The sequence below is a fragment of the Henckelia pumila genome, chromosome 3, assembly GCF_033568475.1.
Source record: "Henckelia pumila isolate YLH828 chromosome 3, ASM3356847v2, whole genome shotgun sequence".
NCBI classification, from domain to species: Eukaryota; Viridiplantae; Streptophyta; class Magnoliopsida; order Lamiales; family Gesneriaceae; genus Henckelia; species Henckelia pumila.
This window is the reverse complement of record NC_133122.1, coordinates 192,422,753-192,445,290: the sequence shown is the minus strand read 5'-3', so window position 1 is coordinate 192,445,290 and position 22,538 is coordinate 192,422,753. Positions and strand designations below refer to the sequence as shown.

At 34.1% G+C, this 22,538-nt stretch overlaps 1 protein-coding gene across 1 annotated transcript; it reads left to right on the top strand.

Moving 5' to 3' along the window:
- The first annotated feature begins 19,586 nt into the window (after nt 1-19,586).
- LOC140890247 (N-carbamoylputrescine amidase-like) lies at nt 19,587-20,846 on the top strand. Its single transcript, XM_073298007.1, has 5 exons — nt 19,587-19,791; nt 19,990-20,022; nt 20,098-20,260; nt 20,552-20,649; nt 20,725-20,846. Exons 1-5 carry the CDS (start codon nt 19,587-19,589, stop codon nt 20,844-20,846), a joined length of 621 nt encoding a protein of 206 aa, XP_073154108.1.
- The last annotated feature ends 1,692 nt before the right edge of the window (nt 20,847-22,538 follow it).

Here is a 22,538-nt window from a genome sequence, read left to right as displayed (position 1 = left end):
AAAATTATGTTTATTCACCATGGGTTGTTTCATACAAGAGTGAGAGGGGGAGGAGTTAATTTGAACGCCCATAGGTGTTGAGGGAAGTTGAGTAGGTGATGATTGGCGAATTTTGGGGTCAATTTTTGTTTTAAAGAAAAAAGAAAGAGAAAATGAGATGTCTCCAACAAGGCTGGTGCCCATTGTTTTCCCGCACCCTGACATACGGGGTAACATTTTTATATATCTTAATCCTTGATTTTATTTCGTAATAAAATTTCACTTAATATAAAAAAGGAAATTGTTTAATTTGTAAAAGAAACTATAAAAATAAAAAATGTTTAATAATAATAATAATAACCAAATAATGAAAATATTTTTTATTCTAAAAAAATATCAAATGATGAAAATTGTCATTCTAAAAATTCCAAATAAAAAAATCATGATTTAGAAACGGTTTACTTGATTGAATTTTTTTTTAAAGAAGAGCAGTTTAGTAGCGTTCAAATCCAGAGTAATTGAAGATAAAGCAAGATGATGGAGCAAACAAGAATAGTTGTAGTCTCAATAGTTCAGTTCGCTTGCATTGAAGATAATTTCACCAATTCCAATGTTGTCGAAAGGTACAAATCGATAGAAACATTATTTTATCTTAAAAAAAGAGAGAGAAAGTAAAGTCACTCGATTGTTTTCGGTATAGATTGGTCAGAGAAGCTCAGCAAAAAGGGGAAAAATATAATCCTTTTTCAATTCATGTATCATCTCTAATTGTCACACTCGAAAGCATTTAGTAACCTTTTCTTCTTAGTGTTTTGATATTTGATATATGGGTTTAACATCAAATTTTTTTGTTAGCGTTTTTTTTCTTAGTTATCATTATGGGTAATGATTTAGTAGAAACTGGGAGTCCTTATACTAGTTGGACTCTTTGAGAAGACCGATAATACATATTATAATATGATTGTTGTCATTGATGCCGATGAAACTGAGCTTAGCTGATACCAGAAATCGCAAGTCACAAATGACCAAGGTTTGCAAACTTCAGAATGTCATCCGATTATTGAGCACAAGTTTTATTTGATAAGAATACGTCTCTCGGGCTACAAAGAGGGATACAACTTAAATATAGAGGACACTGATTTCAAGGTTTAAAACCATGAATATAAAGTTTCTTTCGCTATGAGTTTTTATCGGATCAAAAATTTGTTTCGTCTCTTTTTTCATCTTTCAACTAGAAGTTAAAGTTGATTCCTCCTTTGTATTCAGGAATTGGTTGGTTTCAGTGGTATCCAAAGGCAACTTGAGTAGGGATGGCAGTGGGTCGGTTTCGGGTATGATTTCATACCTCCGTCCCCATCCTATCCCCATTTATTATATCTAGCTCATACACATCTTCATCCCCGTCGAGTTTCTACTTTTATTCCATCCTCATGCCTATCATAGGATGAATTTCTAAACCCTAACCAAATATCCTATTCCCACCTAAAATTGAAATTTTTCAAATTTGATTGTTTAGTTAAAATTATGCTTATTCATAATGGGTTGTTGCGTAAAAGAGTGGGAGATGGAGTTAATGTGAACGTGCATAGATGATAAGAGAAGGAGAATAGGTCAATGGCGAATTTTTGGGCCCAATTTGTTTTTTTTGAAAAATAGAAAAAAAAATGAAAAACAAAAGGTGGCACACTCGAAATCATTTAGTAACCTTTTCTTCTTACTGTTTTGATTTTTGATATATGGGTTTAACATCAAAATTTTATGTTAGCGTTTTTCATTCTTTGTTATCATTATGGGGAATGAATTAGTAGAAACTGGGAGTCCTGATACTAGTTGGCCTCTTTGAGAATACAAATAATACAAATTATAATATGATTGTGCCATTGATGGCGATGAAACTGAGCTTTGCTGATACCAGAAACTGCAAGTCACAAATGACCAAAGTTTGCAAACTTCAGAATGTCATCCAATTATTGAGCACAAGTTTTATTTGCTAAAAATATGCCACTCGGGCTACCAAGAGGGATACAACTTCAATATAGAGGACACCGGTTTCAAGGTTAAAGACCATGAATCTAAAGTTTCTTTCTCTATGAATTTCTACCTGGTCAAAAATTTGTCGTGCCTATTTTTTTCATCTTTCAAATGGAAGCTAAAGATGATTCCTCCTTCGTATTCAGGAATTTGTTGGTTTCAGTGGTATCCAGAGGCAGCTTGAGTAGGGATGACAGTGACTCGGGTTTGGGTATGATTTCATATCTCCGTCCCCATCCCCGTCACCATCCCCATTTATTATATCTACTCAATACCCATTTTCATCCCTGTCGAGCTTCAACTTTCATCTCATGCCTATTGTAGGATGAATACCCAAGCCCAACGCAAATATCCTATTCCCATATAAAATTGAAATCTTTAAATTTTGATTGTTTACTTAAAATTATGCTTGATGACCATGAGTTGTTGCATAGAGTGGGAGGTGGAGAAGTTAATGTGAACTTGCACAGGTGATGAGAGAAGATGAATAAGTGATGTTTGGCTAAGTTTTGGGCCCAATTTTTGTTTTCAAAAATAATAAATAAATAAATAAAAACATGAGGTGGCTCCAACATGGGTGGTGCCCATTGTTTTCCCGCACTCTGGGTTACGAGATTACATTTCTAAAAGCGTTTTTATTTTAAAAACCAAATAATGAAAATCGTCATTCTAAAAATTCCAAATAACAAAAATCATGATTCCGAAATTTTTTGCTTGGTTAATGACCGGCTAAATCGGTGTGATATAAATCTACTGGCAAGCGTACCAGGTCAAGTAATAGTAAAGTGGACTGAGAGTTGTAACGCCCGGGATTAATTGAATTAATCCGAGAATTATTTAATTTTAATTCGAGTATATTTAATTTAGGAATATTTAGAGTTTTGATTTAAATTCTAATATTCTTAAATTATTTAGGATTGAAATTGAATTAGATTAAAGGCTGAGGACCAAATTGCAATTATTGAAGATTTGAGGGGCTACATTGCAATTATTATTGAGGTTATCAGATTTGTAATGTATTATCATCATGTCTACGTGTATGTAGGAGGACACTTTCAGAAATTTGAACAGAAAATCGAGCTCTAATTTTGATTTTCAAATTGCCGTATCTGTTGATCCGATTATCCGATTTCGATTCCGAAAAGTGTTTTGGAATCCTTGCAACGAGGCCTTCTATTTGATGTAAGTTTTTGTATCTTTCATCATGGTTTAAGAATTCGAAAATGGCAGAGATCAGATGTGATTATGAATTGATGTTGTTGAACTTCTATGTTGTGTTATATTGAAGTCGGGTTGAGGAACGGATGTCGTATCGCTTTCTATATGAATGTCCAGCCATTATTTCGAAATTATTACTTGATGAATTACTGATATTTGAGTGGTATAAGCTGGTAGGAAGTGTTTATGAAGTTGATTTGAATGTTAGAGTTGATAGAATTTAGTTTCGGTTACCGATTTTGTACCGTTACTCCGCCGGTATAGAATTTGAAACTGTTTTGATGGATTATGATGGAACTGTGGATGAAGTGAGTTCTTGCTGATATTATGAGTTATTTTTTTGCTGTGTTTTGATTTTTGAAAACAGGGGATATCGAACTCGAACCTTCAGCTTCGAACCGGGATTGAATTGGGTCAAGATTTATGAAGTTGAGCCTTGAAAATCAAGTAGTGTTTGAGCAGATTTTTGACACAAGGTTTTGTTGTATGGCTTGACCAGATTTGGGAACAGATTTTGATAGCCTTGAAGAGCTTGAAACCAAGACAAGAAAGGTATAAACCAACATCAAACTACGGGATATATAACTCGAGTTAGATTTGACTTGAGTTTCCCCAAACCACATACTTATTTGTTCTTGTTGGAATTGATTTATTTTCAAGTCCATAGATATATGTTCTTGATTGTTTATTGATAGATGAATTTGTATGAGATAGATGATGGCATAGATAGATAAGTCTATTGCCTTTCCTTGCTAGATTAGCTTGTCTCTTGTAGGTGAATTAGATTAATGCTTCTAGAATTGGTTGCATCTTGATAAGCCACTAGATCTTTAAGAGTTGAAGGCGGATGTGCCATGTCTTAGGATGGCTGATGTGCCAAATTACTGAATGTTTGGACTTGTATCGATGTGCATAGGAGTAGATCGACTCCTATGACCGAAGATCGATATAGTGGACCGAAGTTCGGGAATAAGAACGTACCGCCACCTCGAATGGGAGAGTAGGTGGGAGATTTGTTACGTTCTTATTCAAACCGGGATCCCTAGATGAGAGTTGAGAAAATAGTCAAGTCTTGGTCTAGAGTTAAGACTAAGAGTCAAGATCAAAATGTCAATACAAAGAAGGTAGAGTCAAGACTAAGACACTACTTAGATTTGATAGATGACTTTGTATTGATGAATATGTTATGCTTTGATTATAGCATGTTTTTGTGTTATGCTTTGATTTATAGCATGCCTTTGTTTTATGCTTTGAATTATAGCATGTATTGTTGTTCATGAATATTTTATGACTTAATTATGATAGTGATTATACTTGAACTTGATAGCATGCTATATGTTGCTTATACTGGGAAATGTATTTCTCACCGGAGATATCCGGCTGTTGTCGTGTTTGTATGTGTGCATGATAACAGGTGGTTCGGGAACAGGGCAGAGATGAGCTTGAAGAACAGATATTGAGAGATTAGAGTGATGATCCGGTGTACATTTGAAGTTGCTGTTATGTTATGTTAGTTTCAAGGACTATGCTTGTATAGAACTAGACTTGAACTTTAGTCTAGAATGTATGCTCCTTGAACTTGTAATCACACTTGATCTTGTGGTGTTTTCCTTTGCAATGACATGTTGTATTTTATGTTATTGCCTTGTTAATGTTTCTTAGAATATGATGATGCTTATTGGACTTGATTTAACATGTCTAGAACTTGATCTTTATCTTGTGCATGTTTTATTATCAAAGGATCAAGTTGGGAAGCAATTATTCAAAGCAAGAATAAGCTGCAATTCTTGGGCAAGAATCTGCCCAGGGTAGCGCCCGAGCTGCAGAAAACAGCAGCCCGAGCGTAGCCCAGGGCAGAGTGTTCTGTTTGGAATCAAGCAGGGCGCGCCCGAGCGGCGCTTTTCAGCCGCTCGAGCGCGGCCCAAGTTATAAAAAAAAAAAAAAAATCTTTGCAGCTTCGGATGCTTGTTGATTGCTTATCTTTAATTCATGATCTTGGATTAATTTTATGATTTGAGAGATTAAGAACCGGGTCGTCACAACAAGTATTGATCCCACAGGGACTGCAGTCAATTCTCAAGAATTAATTATTTAGCTTAATCTAGACAAAATCATAAAAATCAATTTGATTTAAATAAAATAAGAAAATAAAATAAAAACTTCTAAAAAAATAAGAATTAAAATAACTGACGATAAAAATAATTAAAAAGATACAACCAAGACACACGTAGGTACCAAACAAATCATGTAACATGTAGTTTATTTAGGACTCAGATTTAATCTTAGACCACGGGAATTCTCATATTTTGTTCAAAGGTCTATTTCTAGAACAATCAAACCTACTCAAATATTGACGGATTAATCTTTCGTAATTCTAATCAAATTTGAATGCATTAAATATTTATGAAAATTCAGTTTACACCCAAACCTCACACTGAAACAGAATTCTATTTCTAGTCGGTTTTACAATATGTTAATTATCAGAGTGATCGAAATCAATACCTCCTCTGTCGACTTGGAATCAATTAACATGCAAGCAAACAGTTGATCAGGCTATTCACAAGACAAATATAAATCTGACAATCAATAAAATAAAATCAAGTCTGAAAAATCCCAAACAAACATCCAAGTTTTCTACATAAATTTGTTCGGTCCAATCACGTCGTCTTGGTTGAAAACAAACTACTCAATAATTGAAATTATAATTCAATAAATAAAAATAAAGAAGAACAGAAGAAGAAAAAGTGTAGAAATCTTCTCCCAAGCTTTGAAGCCGCCCTCTTGCGTCTGCGTTGTGCGTGAATAATCCCCTCTCTGTGGTCTTCAAACTCCCTTTTATATGTGTTTAAAAGCCCGTCAAATAAGACTTTTCAATTTCCAAAATTCTGATTTTTTCTGATTTCCGACATCTCGCTCGAGTGAGCACAACCTCTCGCTCGAGCGAGAGAATCTCTGTTCCGAGGATTTCTGCTCTCGTCTCGCTCGCTCGAGCGAGCATGTTTCTGCCCGAAAAAAATAACACATCATAGATCCTTGCGCGATAGGGCAGCTTTAGGCGCTAAACTCACTATTCCCATGCGCGATAGCACTCTACCTAGCGCTAAACTCAAGTGCAATCGCCCTACAACACTCACCATCAGCGCAACTTTCAACCTGCTCTGAGCGACAAATTTGAAAAATTCATATCTTGAGTTCCAGCTGTCGGATTGATCTGAAATTTGGATAGCAGCTTCAAAACTTCTTGAAATTTATTCTGAATGGTGGAGATCGGATTTGGATCTCTCTAAAATTAAATTTCATTTTTTGAACAAAGCTGCTTTGTAATTCACTCTTCAACAATTCATTTTCCTACAAAATTAACCCGAGAAGTGAAATACACACACATAAACTAAAACACATAAACACACACATAAAACAATATGAATGCACACAAAATAGACATAAAAATAACATGAAATAATGCATACAAAATTCACTTATCAGTTAAATTTTTTTTTTTTTAAGAAGAGCAGTTTAGTTGCGTTCAAAACCAGAGTAATTGAAGACAAAGCAAGATGATGGAGCAAAGAAGAACAATCGCAGTATCAGCAGTTCAGTTCGCTTGCACTGACGATAATTTCACTATTTCAAATGATGTCGAAAGGCACAGATCGATAGAAACATTGTTTTTTCTTTAAAAAAGAGGGGGAGAGAGAGAGAGAGAGAGAGAGAGAGAGAGAGAGAGAGAGAGAGAGAGAGTGTGAGTTAAGGCACTCGATTGTTTTCAGTGTAGATTGGTCAAATAAGCTATGCTGAAAGGAGCAAATGTAATTCTTTTTCATGTCATGTATCATCTCTAATGGTCACACTTGAAAGCATTTAGTAACTTTTTCTTCTTATTGTTTTGATCTTTGATATATGAGTTTAACATAAAATATTTTTTTTGTTAGTGTCTTTCTTTCTTAGTTATCATTATGGGGAAGGAGTTAGTAGAAACTGGGAGTCCTGATACTAGTTTGTCTGTTTGAGGAGACAATAATACATATTATAATATGGTTGTTGTCAATGATGACGATGAAACTGAGCTTGGCTGTTACCAGATATCACAAGTCACAGATGACCAAGGTTTGCAAACTTCAGAATGTCATTCGAGTATTGAGCACAAGTTTTATTTGCTAATAAATGCTCACTCAGGCTACCAAGAGGGATACAACTTCAATATAGAGGAAACAGGTTTCAAGGTCAAAGACCATTAACCTAAAATTTCTTTCTATCTGAGTTTTACCCTGGCATGTATCGCCCATCCTTAACTTTTATTTTTCCTCAACAGGTATTCCAAACTAGATTAGCAAAAATTGGGGTTGGTAAGATTTTTTTTCCAAGGTCAAAAATTTGTTGCGCCAATTTTTTCATCTTTTAAATGGAAGCTAAATATGATTCCACCTTATTTTTCAGGAATTTGTTGGTATCAGTGGTATCCAGAAGCAGCTCGAGTAGGGATGACAATGAGTCGTGTTTGGGTATGATTTCATACCTCCGTCCTTATCCCCATTTTATTATATATACCCCATACATATCTTCATCCCCTTCGATTTTCAACTTTCATCTCATCCCCATGCCTATCGTAGGATGAATACTCATACCCTACCCATATTATCACATACAATTGGATTTTTTTTTTCAAATTTGATCGTTTATATAAACTAGGGGTAAGCAAAAATTCGGTTAAACCGAAACAATCATATCAAACTGATACAATTCAAAATTTTGGTTTGATTAATTCAAACTTTTGGTTTTTATTTTTAAAAATTTGTCTAAACTAGTTTATTCGGTTTGTTCCATAAAAAATTGATTAAACTGAATAAACCGATTTTGAATTTTAAATAAAAATCAATTTGTTATAAGGGCCAATGAATTTAGTTGTTGGGATTTATCTTGTTTAAGCTATTTCTTTCCACACGTCGTCTTTGTTTTTCCTAATTTTTCGGTCATTTCAGTTTCACCATCTCCTTTTGCCACTCTTGTTTGATTCAATGTGTTAGCGATTTTAGTCAATTTGTATAAATGCAATATTGTTTTTTCTTATCTCTTTTGAATATTGAGTGAAAGATGAGAGTTTTTTGTACTTTGGATTAATTATATTTCCCAATTTATGAAGAAAGCAACAACAGTAAATTCCATTTCTAGTGATGTGTGTTATAAGAATTGGAAACACGGACTTAAAATTTGTAACACTGATTAATAAGCATTAAAGAAAATTTTTAGCATTGAGGATGAACTGCTCACAAATAGTGGTGTCAGTCTGGACCGCCTATCCTTAAAATATTTATTTTCTCAATAGGTATTCCAAACTAGATTTGAAAAAATTTGGGTTGGTAAGATTTTTTTTCCCAAGTCAAAAAACTTTTTTGCGCCTATTTTTCATCTTTCAACTGGAAGCTAAAGATGATTCCTCCTTCTTCGTCAAGAATTTGTTGGTATCAGTGGTTTCCAGAGGCAGCTTGAGTAGAGATGACAATGGGTAGGGTTCGGGTAGGATTTCATATCTCCGTACACATCCCCATTAATTATAACTACATCATACCCAACTCCATTCCCCGAGTTTCAACTCCCATCCCCATACCCATCATAGGATGAATACTCATACCTTATCCAAATATCTTATTATCACATAGAATTCGATTTTTTTTTTCAAATTTGATTGTTTAGATAAAACTATGTTTATTCACCATGGATTTAGCGTAAAAGAGAGGGGCGTGGAGGAGTTAATGTGAATATGCAAGGTGATGAGAGAAGGTGAATTGGTGTTTGATGGGTGAATTTTTGGGCCCAATTTTCGTTTAAAAAAAAAAGAAATAAAAAATAATGTGGCGCCAAATGGGCCGATACCCATTGTTTCCCATCACCCTGGTATGGGGTAACATTTCTATATATCTTAATCCTTGATTTTAGCTCGTAATAGAATTGTACTTATTATCGAAAAGAAAATGTTTAATTTGTGAAGAGAGAGACAGGAAAAAAATATTTAATAATATCTATAATAAAAAAATAATGAATAGCGTTATTTTCTATTAAAAAAAACCAAATAAGGAAAAGTGTAATTCTAAAAAATCCAAATAACAAAAAGGGTAATTTAGAAACGGTTTATTTGATTGACTTTTTTTTAAGAATAAAAGCACTTTAATAGCGTTCAAAACAGAGTAACTTGAAGACAAAGAAAGATGTTGGAGCAATGAAGAAGAGTCGTAGTCTTAGCATTACAGTTCGCTTGCACTGATGATAATTTGTCAATGCCAATGCTTCTAATGGTACAAAACGATAGAAACATTGTTTTATGTTTTTTTTAATAAAAAGAGAGAAAATGAGGTCACTCAATTTGTTTTTCGGTGCAAATTGGCCAGAGAAGCTCAGCAGAATGGTGCAAATATAATCCTTTGTCAGGTCATGTATCATCTCTAATGGACACACTCGAAAGTAATGAATAACCTTTTCTTATTTATGTTTTGATCTTTGATTTATGGGTTTAACATCAAATTTTTATTTTTAGTGTTTTTCTTGTCAAAGTTGTCATTATGGGGAAGGATTTAAGTTGAAGTTTTTTGGTCACAAATGTTAGCGTGCCTCTGATACTTTTCTTCTTGGATCGTTCATTTACCTTCTTTTCTAAATACTATTTATTTTACGATTCTACAGTTACGATTTAAAAAAGATGGTACATCGAAATTATTTTTATAAATATTATAAATCTAATCTTAATAATATAGATCCAATCTCTTAGATATCAACGTATTAGATACATTTGTCAAGCACCAAGAGAAAGTTTCTCTATGCCTTGTAAGTCTTATGGGCCGCACCCCACATTACATAGCTAAGAATGATGTACTTCAAGTTTCTGGTGTCGTGTATTAACTTTTTCATGAATATTATGCTCCCTCGAGAGATCTAGAGTTTATGTGTAGGCTTCATAATTTGGTTGAAGAACTAGGAGTCCTGATACTAGTTGGCCTCTTTGAGGAGACAAATAATATATTTTATAATATGATTGTTGTCATTGATGCCGATGGAACTGAGCTTGCTGTTACCAGAACTTGTAAGTCACAAATGACCCAGGTTTTCAAACTTCAGAATGCCAACCGATTATTTAGCACAAGTTTTATTTGCTAAGAATATGCTCACTCAGGCTACCGAGAGGGATACTACTTCAATCTAGAGGGCACCGGTTTCAAGGTTAATGACAATGAATCTAAAGTTTCTTTCTCTCCGAGTTTTACCAATGCCTTGATCGCCTATCCTTAACTTTTGATTTTCCTCAACAGATATTCCAAACTAGATTTGTAAAATTTGGAGTTGGTAATATTTTTTTTCCAAGATCAAAAATTTGTTACGCCTCTTTTTTCATCTTTCAACTGGAATATAAAGATGATTCCTCTTTATTCTTCAAGAATTTGTTGGTATCAATGGATTTCGGAGGTAGTTTGAGTAGGAACGGCAATGGTTCGGGTTCGGTTAGGATTTCATACCTCTGTCCACATCCCCATCCCCCTAAGGTATTCAACTTTCATCCTATACTCAAACCCATCGGAAGATGGATACCTATACCCTATCTAAATATCCTATTATCACATAAAATTGAATTTTCTCAAATATGATTGTTTAGATAATAATATGCTTATTCACCATGGGTTGTAGCATAAAATAGAGGGAGTAGGAGAATTAGGAGTTAATGTGAACGTGCATATGTGATGATGGAACGTGAATGAGTGATGATTGGAGAATTTTTGGGCGCAATTTTTGTTTAAAAAAAAAAAAAAAATGAGGTCAGTTGGTGCCCATTATTCCCTCGCACTTGGGGGTACGATGTAGCATTTCTATATATCTTAAACCCTGATTTTAGCTCGTAATAGGATTGCACTTACTATCAAAAAGGAAAATGTTTAATTTGTAAAAACAAAGAAAAAATGTTTAATTATAATAATGACCAAATAATGAAAGCTTTTTTTTTATTAAAAAAATAATGAAAATAGTCATTCTAAAACTTCCAAATAACAAAAATCGTGATTTAGAAACGGTTTATTTGATTGATTTTTTTTAAGAAGAGCAATTTAGTAGCGTTAAAACCCAAAGTAACTTGAAGACAAAGCAAGATGGAGCAAAGAAGAACAGTCGCAGTCTCAGCAGTTCAGTTTGCTTGCACTAAAGATAATTTCACCAATGTCAATGCTGCTGAAAGGTGCAAATAGATAGAAACATTGTTTTATCTTTTAAAAAAATAAAGTGAAGTAACTCGATTGTTTTCGGTGCAGATTGGTCAGAGAAGCTCGGCAGAAGAGGGCAAATGTAATCTTTTTTTAGGTCATGTATCATCTCTAATGGGTACTATAGAAAGCATTTAGTAACTTTTTTTTTTAATTTCTTGTTCTTTGATATATTGGTTTAACATCAAATTTTTTGTAGTGTTATTTTTCTTAGTTATCATTATGGGGAATGAGTTAGTATTAGTTTTCCTATCACAAATGTTAGCACACCTCTCATATTTTTTCTTCGCGGATCGTTCATTTACTTTCTTTTATATCTGCTATTTATTTTAAGATTATGCAGTTATGATTTAAAAAGGATGGTACGTAGAAATTTTTTCTACAAATATGATAGATCTAATCTTATTAATATAGATCCAATCTCTTAGATATCAACTTATTGGACACATTTTCCAAGCACGAAGAGAAGGTTTCTGTGGGGACCTTGGGTTGCTAATCTCGTTTTAGGGCAACTAATGATTAATTAAACAATTAATCAAACAATTAAAGAATAATACATCAAGAGTAGAAAAAAAAAATTTTAAAATCCAGAGCCTCGCTCGATCGGTTAAAATCATCCGATCGAGCGAGCATCAAAACAAAAGTCTCGGGTCTGTACATATATTGGCCTCGCTCGATCGGTCAAAAGCAGCCGATCGAGCGAGCAAGAAAAATCATCTATTTTGCCCAACAAAGCAAGCCTCGCTCGATCGGTGATAATCACCCGATCGAGCGAGCTATCTTCTTCAGAAAATTGCAGAATTCTGTTTGCTGATCTATTGCTGTCAAAACTTTAATACAAGGTATATATCATCATCCAAATCAATTCTAAGCATGTTATAAAATCTGAGAACATGCCTACATTCATATACCCAGTTCCTATTATCAACTCATACAATTTAATACATCCAATGAATAGCATAAAATACATAAATCAACAAGCTACACTAACTCTCAATAGTGAGCTTCTAAACAAGATTTCAATGTCAAGTTCAATGCTATTTACTACCATTCTTCAACTTAACCCGAGTCCACACTTGCTACATCTCTCTCCCGAGCTATCAATGTTCTCTCAACCAAGCTCCTGCCCCACCTGTTGCAATGCACACATACAAAACAAAGCAACAGCCGGATAAACTCCGGTGAGAAATCATTCTCAGTACAATCGACATATAAATGCATTAAATAAATTCATATCAACTCTAAACATATCAACTCAAGAATAGAGTAAAAATAACGCATAAATCGACTCAACTTCAAATCAAAATTTAAATTTATATAGCACACTTATCTCAAGAATTGATTCTTATCACTTCATTGCCATCAAGATTCGTAAACGATCTTGACATGGATATCCATCTAACGAGTTCATAAACGACTCGCAAATAAGGTTAACCGCAACCTTGGCATAGAATCAACTCAATATACAATCATATCAAAAGCAATAAAGATCCACTACCTGTGATGGATCAACAATAACATAAGTTCTACCTCAAGAACAAGTACTTAAACAAGTATGTGATTTGTTCGGGATAACTCAAGAATAGTCGTTCTTGAGTTTCACAGTCCCTGACTCGCGATGTCGTCATTATACCTTTCATTCTCGAGTTGAAGATGTTCCACATCTGAATAGGAAGTACAACAACAACGCCTACAAGAATCTGATCATTCAAACATCAATCATCTTCACTCACATTCGCTTCCATCTTGATCACTTCTTCTTCGGTTTCAAGTTGAGGTTCTTGAGTCAATAGTCTCCTATTAAACTCTGAAACATATCATCAAAAACATGCAAATCAAACCTCATTCTATTCAATCATTTCAGAATTGAATCAAACTCATCAATATAGATTCAATCAACATCATTTCAAACTTCAACTTTTTCTTATTCGATATAACTTGGAGTCTTGCATCGTTCATCTTTCAAACGTGACTGAAACTGAGAAATAAAAATGCTATATCATCGCTAACATTTCACTCACATCTCAATTCAATCTTTGGTTATCAAAACTGATCCTAAAACATCAACCGGTATTGTAGCGATTGAAAATCGGGAACCGACTCGGTACCAAATTCATTTCTAATCAATTCAATCATTCGTATCACTTATATTAGCTGAATTCATCATTCAATTCATCATATCAGCAGCTAAATATATCAAATGTAAGCTGGACATCATAACAAGTTCATTCCTTAGTTCATTTTCAATCCAGCTTCGATATATAACGGCATACGAATTCAAGAACACAAACATCAAGTCATACGAATTCAAGAACCAAACCATCACTCTCGTCTCCCTCGCGCAGCTGCAGTATTTGTGAAATGCCTACTACTAATAAATGCGGAAAACTTTTTTTTTTTTATAAATATACATTTACGCCCATACATATATGTATAAACATTAAATACTGCTAATAAATAAAATTCTTAAAATAAAAGCTTAAGTAAATAATAGCATTAAGCCACTGAAAATCTCACGTCGTGCTGAATAAAATGATAATAATAATATCTAAGTAAAAATACACAAATCTCGAATGCGAAAACTGAAAATAAGAAACATGTTTTAAAAATTCTTGAAAGTATTCAAACATGCAAAAACTCAATGCGACGGTCACGGGGCCACTGTCATGCTCACTCATACGTCCTCGCCACCAGTAGGAGCAACATAAGAATCATCGTACTCACCTGCACCATATAAGTGTAGTGAGTCTAGGGGCTCAACATGTCTAAACCTTTGTAACAAGGGTTAAAATAATGCATCACATAATCATACTAGTACATATAATCATCATGAGTATGCATGCATGCTCGTAAAATAATGCACCATGAATTCTTGCTAGCCCTAACTATGATCATCATACATACATCATAACTAATCATACATAACACAATTGAGCATGTCATAATCATAAAAACTGAGTATGGTCATATCCATGAATGTGACTACTAACTGTGCCGACTGATCAGTCTAGGAACCATCGTACGTGGCGGTGATTAATCACCTCTATGCTGGTAGTAAACTATCTCTGTGCCAGTGGTAAAACCACTTCTATGCCGGTAGTAAAACTACCTCTGTGTCGGTGGTAAACCACCTCTGTGCTGTCACACCACTTCAATTTCCATAAAAATATTTTTCATGCCCAATTCTTAATCATTAATTCATCATAAAGTATTTCATGTATGCATGCACTAAAAAATATGTCCGTAATATATATTTAATTAATTTTCATAATAAATATACTTATACTTAAAATAAAATTCATGCATAAAAATAATTAAATATATATTTCGGACTTAATTAATTTTCATGGGTTGGTGCAGACTGCTGATCACTCACTCTAAGCCCATTAAACTTAAATAAAAGCCCAATAGCAAATAAATTCTTAATTAAAAGCCATTAATCATAAATGGGCCTAAATAAAAATATTTAAGCCCATTAACTTAAGCTAAGCCCAAAAATCATATTTTAGCCCAAATAACTTAATTAAACTTAACTGGGCCTAAATAAAAATATTTAAGCCCCTTAACTTAATTAAACTCAATAAATCTCTGGACTGGCCCAAAAATTTTCATGGGCTCCCAAGCCCATAAAAATCATTGGGCTAACTTAAATAAATTATTTAAGACCCAAATAAAATTATTTGGGGGCCCAAATAATTTTCTAAACATTAAATTGGCCCAAAAATCACTTAAACTCTTAATTACTTAAAAATTAAAATACCTGAGCCCGGCCCACCGAACCCAAACCCAAACCCTAATGGCCCGACCCATGATACCCCAGACCCGACCCGGACCACCCAGCCCTGGCCCAGCCCATCCCCCAGCTCAAAACCCGAACCCCCTTCCCTTACCTCTTCTTGGCCGCGAGCAGCAGCCATTCCATGGCTGCTGCCACCCTGCTCCGGCCGCCCCTGGCCGGAGCAACACCGCCCAAACGTTTCCCACGTCTAGGCGGTTCTAACCTGCCATGGTTCAGACCCAGCCATGACCCCTAGCCCCTGACCGATCCATCCTTCCAAAGAACCCTAAACTGTGCACCATCGAGTCCCTTGCTGCACCAGCCCTGAATCCGATCGAGCCAGCCTCAAACCGGCCAACCCACTAGCCTCTTAGGACCCTCACACACCCATGAAGCTTGAACCAGCAGCCATGCACAACCCATGTTGAAGAAAACGTGAGACAATGACATACAACATGGAAAACGTGAGGTTACTCTTCAATAAAAATCCAACAATCTCTTATGAAATCACAAAGATCAGTGCAAAACATAACGAAACTGACAGAAAAAGTGTACATAGCTTATATGGTGTTGAAAGGAAGAATTAAACATGCCTTGTTAATTATAACGAAGATTTATGCGTATACGGGGCTCCGGGAGGACGAACGGGCCAAGAACTTGAATAATCCTTGAAGAACTCGGCTATGGAGGCTGCTATCTGCTGAAAAATGTGAGGGAGGAGGTGGAGGAGATGGGGTTGGCAACTGATGGGGTTTGAGCGTAGGGTAGGGAGAGATTTTGGGTGTATTTTTGGGTAGATTAGGATAATAACTAATATAATTTATTTAGGAAGATAATATACCATAAACTTAAAATTTTAAACTCTTAAAATACCTACCAATCTGATAAATAGACCAAAATCCCGAAATAAATAAATAGGCAAATTTTAAAAATTAATAAAAATCATTAAAATGACTTATTTTGGCTAAAAAAATCAACCCTTAAATAACTATATAATTAAATACTAAAATTTTCTTGACAAAATAACATAAAATATTATTTTTAAGTCTCATAAAATCTCATAAAATATTTTTGGCTCAAAAGTTGGTATCTCGTCCGTCCACGGTTCCGTCTACGCGATAAAATAAATCATTTACTCAAAAATTCCTAAATTCAAATATTATGGGTTAAATACTAAAATAACTTTAAATTATGCACATAATACACATAATAACACAAAAATAATATTTAACCCATATTTCTAAAATTCAAATAATTAAAATTCCTAATTATGCATGCAAATTTACGTATCAAAAATACCGGGTTCTACAATTTGGGCTCATATCTCTTTCATCCGCGGTCGAAACTTCGATCCTATTTTCTTCCTTACATCCGTAGATTCGATTTGAGCCATGGATCGGTGGTTTTGATGGTTTTTTCTGCCCAAATCGCGTTCTGTTCGCGGCGAGATCTGATTCTTCGAGTTGTTGAGATGTAATCAATTAATTCGAGGTATTTTAGATTGGATTCGAGTTAAGGAACTAGACTGAACCAGTACCTGCGTTTCAGCTATGTTTGGAGCTTCTCCGCCATGCCACCGCTGCGATATAGTTTCTGTTTGGTTCCATATCATCTAAACTTCAAGTATTGAATCTTTTAAACTCGTTTTCAGGCTTACTTTCGATTATCTTGCACCGTTATTTATATATTATGGATTTAAATTTTAGGTCTCTCCTTCCGTTGTCACTGGATTTGAAGCCCTGGATTTAAGCTTCAATTTGACACCATTTGCAAGGGGTAAGCCTCGTGTTCGAGCTTTTTTGATCCTGAATTTTTACTGGTCTATCTATAAATCTTTAGAATACACTTACATTTTGCTGTAACATTTTTTTGTGTTCATATCTTCTTGGTTTTACAGCTTCAAGAGTAATCATTTCGTTTTGAATGAAATATTAATATGTTATAAATTTTGGTGTCTTGTTTATTTTTCTTTACCCTTTTCACACTCGAGCTGCATTTAGGCATGGACCCGCTTCTCTTCACCTGGATTAATAAATATTTTGGAAGAAATGGTAAAGAGTAAATTTCGATATTCATCAAAATGACAAGTTCTTTTAAGGGGTACATTTATTCTAAGATAGTAAAAATATATCATTAAACCAATGATCTAAGTGAGGATAATAAATGATTACACAAAACAACATATGAACAAACTGGATGCTAAAAAAACATCAATTACTTTCTTAAATTTTTATGTCCGATTATTGCTAGTGATGAATGATTTGAATCAAATATGAGTAATATTTTATTGATGTGGGATGATCACATTTTGAGAGGACATTGAATGCACGAAACCTTAGCCTTAGTTTGATTGTTATTAGCCTCAAATCAGAATAGATTATTTGTTTATTGGATGTTTATTCACAATCTCTTTATTTAATGTGAGCGGTCTAAACTTCGATCCTTATTTAATGTTGAACTTAAATTGAATTGAGAAACCCTTAATTTTTTTTTGTATGGACTTTGCTTTTGCAATTCTTTTTCTAATGACTTTTCTAACTTTACATTGTCTCTGATCTCTGGACTTATTAAGAAGTTGAAGTATTAGGATTGATTGATTTCGAGAGTGAAATTATTGTCATGAAGAAAGCAACAACTGCAAATTTAAGAATTTGAAGTATTAGGATTGATTGGAGAGCAACAACTGAAAATTTAATTATAGTTATGTTTGTTTTCAGAAATGGAAACACAAGTTTAATGTTGTAAGTTCTGTCACATTCTCGTTCTTCCTTCGATTCTTGTGTGTGTATTTGCAATATTGATTTTGCCAGCATGAAAGGAATTTTTCAGCAGTTAGAATGAACTGCTCACAAATTGAGGTGCGGTATATCTTAGATTAAATAATAATATTAATAAATGTATGAAATTGCAATTGTTTTGAGAAATGATGGTTTACTATTTGATTGGATTGAGGAAGATGATGCGTTGTACGCATCTTTCTCTTGTTAGAAACGGTTTTACTTTTTGATTGGATTGAGGAAGTTAGAAACAGTTTACTTGATTAGTTGATTTTACCTTTTTGAATTTTACCTTTTTTGAAGGAGAAAAGTCTAGTACCTTTCTAATTCCAAGTAAACTGAAGTAAAGCAAAGATGATGGAGAATAGAAGAACAATCGCAGTCTCAGCAGTTCAGTTCGCTTGCACTGATAATAATTTCATCAATGTCAATGCTGCCAAAAGGTGCAAATCCATAGACACATTCTTTTATCTATAAAAAAAATAGAAAGTGAATTCACTCCATTATTTTCGGTACAGATTTTTCAGAGACGCTCAGCAGAAGGGGGTAGATATAATCCTTTTCCAGGTCATGTATCATCTCTAATATTTGGATGCCTTTTTTTATATAAGTTTAACATCAGTTTTCTTGTTAGTGCTTTTATTTTCTGATATTTATTTTATTATTCAGCTGAAAAATCTGATGTATCTAATCTTATTAATATAGATCCAATCTCTTAGATGTACTAGACACATTTCTAAAGCACGAAGGGAAGGAGAAAGTTTCCCTATGCCTTATACGCCTTATAGGCCGCACCCCACATTACTGAGGTGAGAATGATATACTTTCAGTTTCAGATTTCGTGTTAACTTCATGAATATTGAGCTTTTGAGTGATCTAGAGTTTATGTGTAGTAGGGATGGAAATTTTTCTCGCGGGTTCGAATACCCGCGGGGAAAACCCGAAACGGGGAGGGTTTGGGGGAGTATTTTCGGATATGGGTTCAGGTTCGGGGATTTTTTTAAAATCCCCGAAACATATTGGGGCGGGTATGGGGATGTTATCCCCATCCCCGAACCCGCCCCGATAATAATAATAATAATAATAATAATAATAATAATAATAATAATAATAATAATAATAATAATAATAATAATAATAATAATAATAATAATAATAATAATAATAATAATATTTCAATTATCAAATTTTATTAAATCTAAAATATTATTAAAAAATAAAAATTAAAAGTATTATTATTATTTCGTTTATATATATTTATACATTATATAATACATCCGTTTATGATAGCGTAGTTTTTTAGATATTTTATTATAAAATTGAATAATAATTTTTATATTCTTATATAATAAAATTTACTAATTTATATATATTATAATAAAATTTATTTATAATATAGATAAATATATATATATATATATATATATATATATATATATATATATATATTCGGGTATGTGTGTGGGAATGGGGACTTGATCCCCGCAGGGATGGGTATGGGGAATCCTCGATAAGAATTAATGGGGATCGGGGCGGGTATGCGGATCAGATTTGAATTCGGGGACGGGGATGGGGAAGAGATCCCCGTCCCCGACCCTCCCCATTGCCATCCCTATGTGTAGGATGCAGAATTTGGCGAAAGAACTGGGAGTTGTGATACTAGTCGGCATCTTTGACGAGACAAATAATACATATTATAATATGATTGTTGTCATTGATGCCGATGGAACTGAGCTAGGCTGTTACCATAAATTTCAAACCCCAAACGACCCAGGTTTGTAAACTTGAGAATTTCAATATGATTATATAGCACAAGTTTTATTTGCTAACAATACGCTCACTCAAACTACCAAGAGGGATACTATTCCAATCTATAAGACATCGGTTTCAAGGTTAATGACCATGAATTTAAACTTTCTTTATCTCTGAGTTTCACCTTGCATATCCTTAACTTTTGATTTTCCTCAACAAGTCTTCCAAACTAGATATGCAAAAATTGGAGTTGGTAAGATTTCTTTTTTTTTTTCAGATCAAAAACTTGATGTGCCTATTTTTTAATGAATGAATCCTTCCTCGTCAGGAATTTTCTGGGATCATTGGTTTCCAGAGGCAGCTCAAGATATGGTGCTTCATGGTGCAGAAATATTGTTCTATCCCACAGTTATTGGTCCTGAATCTGAAGATGTGGGCCTGTATTCTCAAGATCACTGGAAGCGGGTAATGCGTGGTCATTCTTGGGTTAATGGGGTAAGTTTCAAACACAAATTTAAGAATGTAGTTAGACGAATCGATCGTGTTTCCTATTTAATATATTCTACCTCAAAACGGGGTAAATCGAGATGAGATAGAAGCAAGAGATGCACTTGTTTATTGAAGGACTGATCTTTCTGAACCTTGAATTAGTATTCTCATTTTTATGTCACATGGTTTTAATAAAAATCTAACATTATAAGAATTACACCTATATTTACTCTAGTTCAGTAGTTAAATCTTTGCTTTAGTAATTTACTCATGATTTTGAAAATTCCATTTATTCGGGTACCTTTAGTAGGAACTCGTATTGGGAAGGAGATTATCCATTCTGAATATGAAATGAGCGAAAATTCTTTAACAGTTGTGTCTGTTTTGCTTGGTATTTTCAGTTTCTCGTTCTTTTGCTATATGTATAATGTTGCACTGTTAAAATAGATATTTCTCTGTTAAATAGTACACACTGGAGAAATAGTTGAGAGTGCTGATGATGAGAAGGAAGCTATTCTTATTGCACAATTCGATCTAGATGAACTTAAATCCAGGGGAGATTGTTGGGGCGCTTTTCGGTATCAATGACTAGAACATAAGGTGTTTTCGACATTAGATGATAGTAATGTTTCAAATGATTATCTTGTTTGTTTTTTAGAAATTATTTTTATTCTTTCCAAAGTTGTCTATGGTTCCATTGTTGGGTTCGATATCGTGTGGTTAACTTTTTTCTCAATTGGGACATTGCATTTCTAGACTTGATTATCGATAATCATTCACCTAGTATCATATTTTGCTGTAAATAATAAATTCTCTAGATTTTTAGGTGTATTCTATTAAAATTCCACCATCTGCGTGCGAGATCCTCACCATTTTTTTTAATAAATAATCGTTGAGAACGATCATAGAATTCAACTTTTTTTAATTTTTTTTAAAGAAACAATTGGTGGACTTCACTGCAATGAAAGTCTCTGCACGACCTACCACAATCTGCGTGCGAGATCCTCGCCACTTTCTGGCCCTTGGACATGCTCTAAATCTTCAACACTTGTTTTAACATCCTATAATTACTAATATAGCACTTTATTAATTGACTAAAGCATAAAATCTAGAGAACAAAACAAGGATGCTACAATTTACACCCCTGTTTCGAGCCGAAACAAGTACTTTACACTCTTCTTAATACAAGGAATCAAATAGCTTGTGCAAACCTCGAAAAACTTAAATCTATTGAGAAAACACAACAAAGCCTACATTTGATGATGGATTGGACTTGGACTCAAACAAATTAAAGAGAATTCATGATCATACTATGTTTATGGTTGAAAAGACTAATGAGTTGGTTGCCGATACCAATGGCAAACTCGAATCAAGAAAACTTGGTCCACGATGCTTATATTGTTGTTACTGAAGAAACTTCTGATCGGGTACTTACCAATGAACACGTTGAAGGTGGCCAAGGATTAAACTGCGCCGAAGCTAGTGTTGCAGTGGTTCAAGAAAATGCTCGAACTCTGCTAGTCCAGCAAAATATGTCTGCCCACCTGATTTCAGAGACTTGGAAGGATTGAAATCAAATGAAATTTTTTTGAAATTCTATGGTGCTAATATTTGCTTAAGTACTAAAATGAAAATCATCACATGCCCCTTTCTTCTTCCGCTCTTTGATTGATTCGAGGTCCTTCGTTAGCAGCCTTGTTGAGATAGACATAGCCATGAGTTCTTGAATTAGAAGCTTACAAGCATAAGGAACGTATACCTGTCAGTAAACAAAACTTCAGTCAGGAGTTGAAGAACATGAAGTAAAATATGGACTCTTGAAAAATGAAACCAACCTGAACTATATCATTTTTGTTCTTGCAGCTCTTACACTCGAAACAGAGTTTCTTTAAATTGGAAATGGCTATCAATCCACACCTCTCGCATACGTGAACTCTATATGCATCACTCCGATCAAACAAATGCTCCTTCAAGAAGTACGTTGCACCGTGTGCTATCATGCAATCACATTTATGACAAGCCTTGCTGATGTTATCCACCTGATCAGGAAACATGGATCATCTTGTAGAAGTATTGGAAATCAGGAGCAAAATGAACAGAAAAACATATTATTGCAATTGATCTGGAAAGTTGAGTTATACATCGAAAGATGGAAGTATTTATATTCAGATAGCTTAACTAAGCTTACTAATCTAACTTGCTGACTAAGTTAACTTTACTGACTAAGTTTGACTTATACATATACACGTGAGCACCAATTATAAGACTCCCACTCAAGAG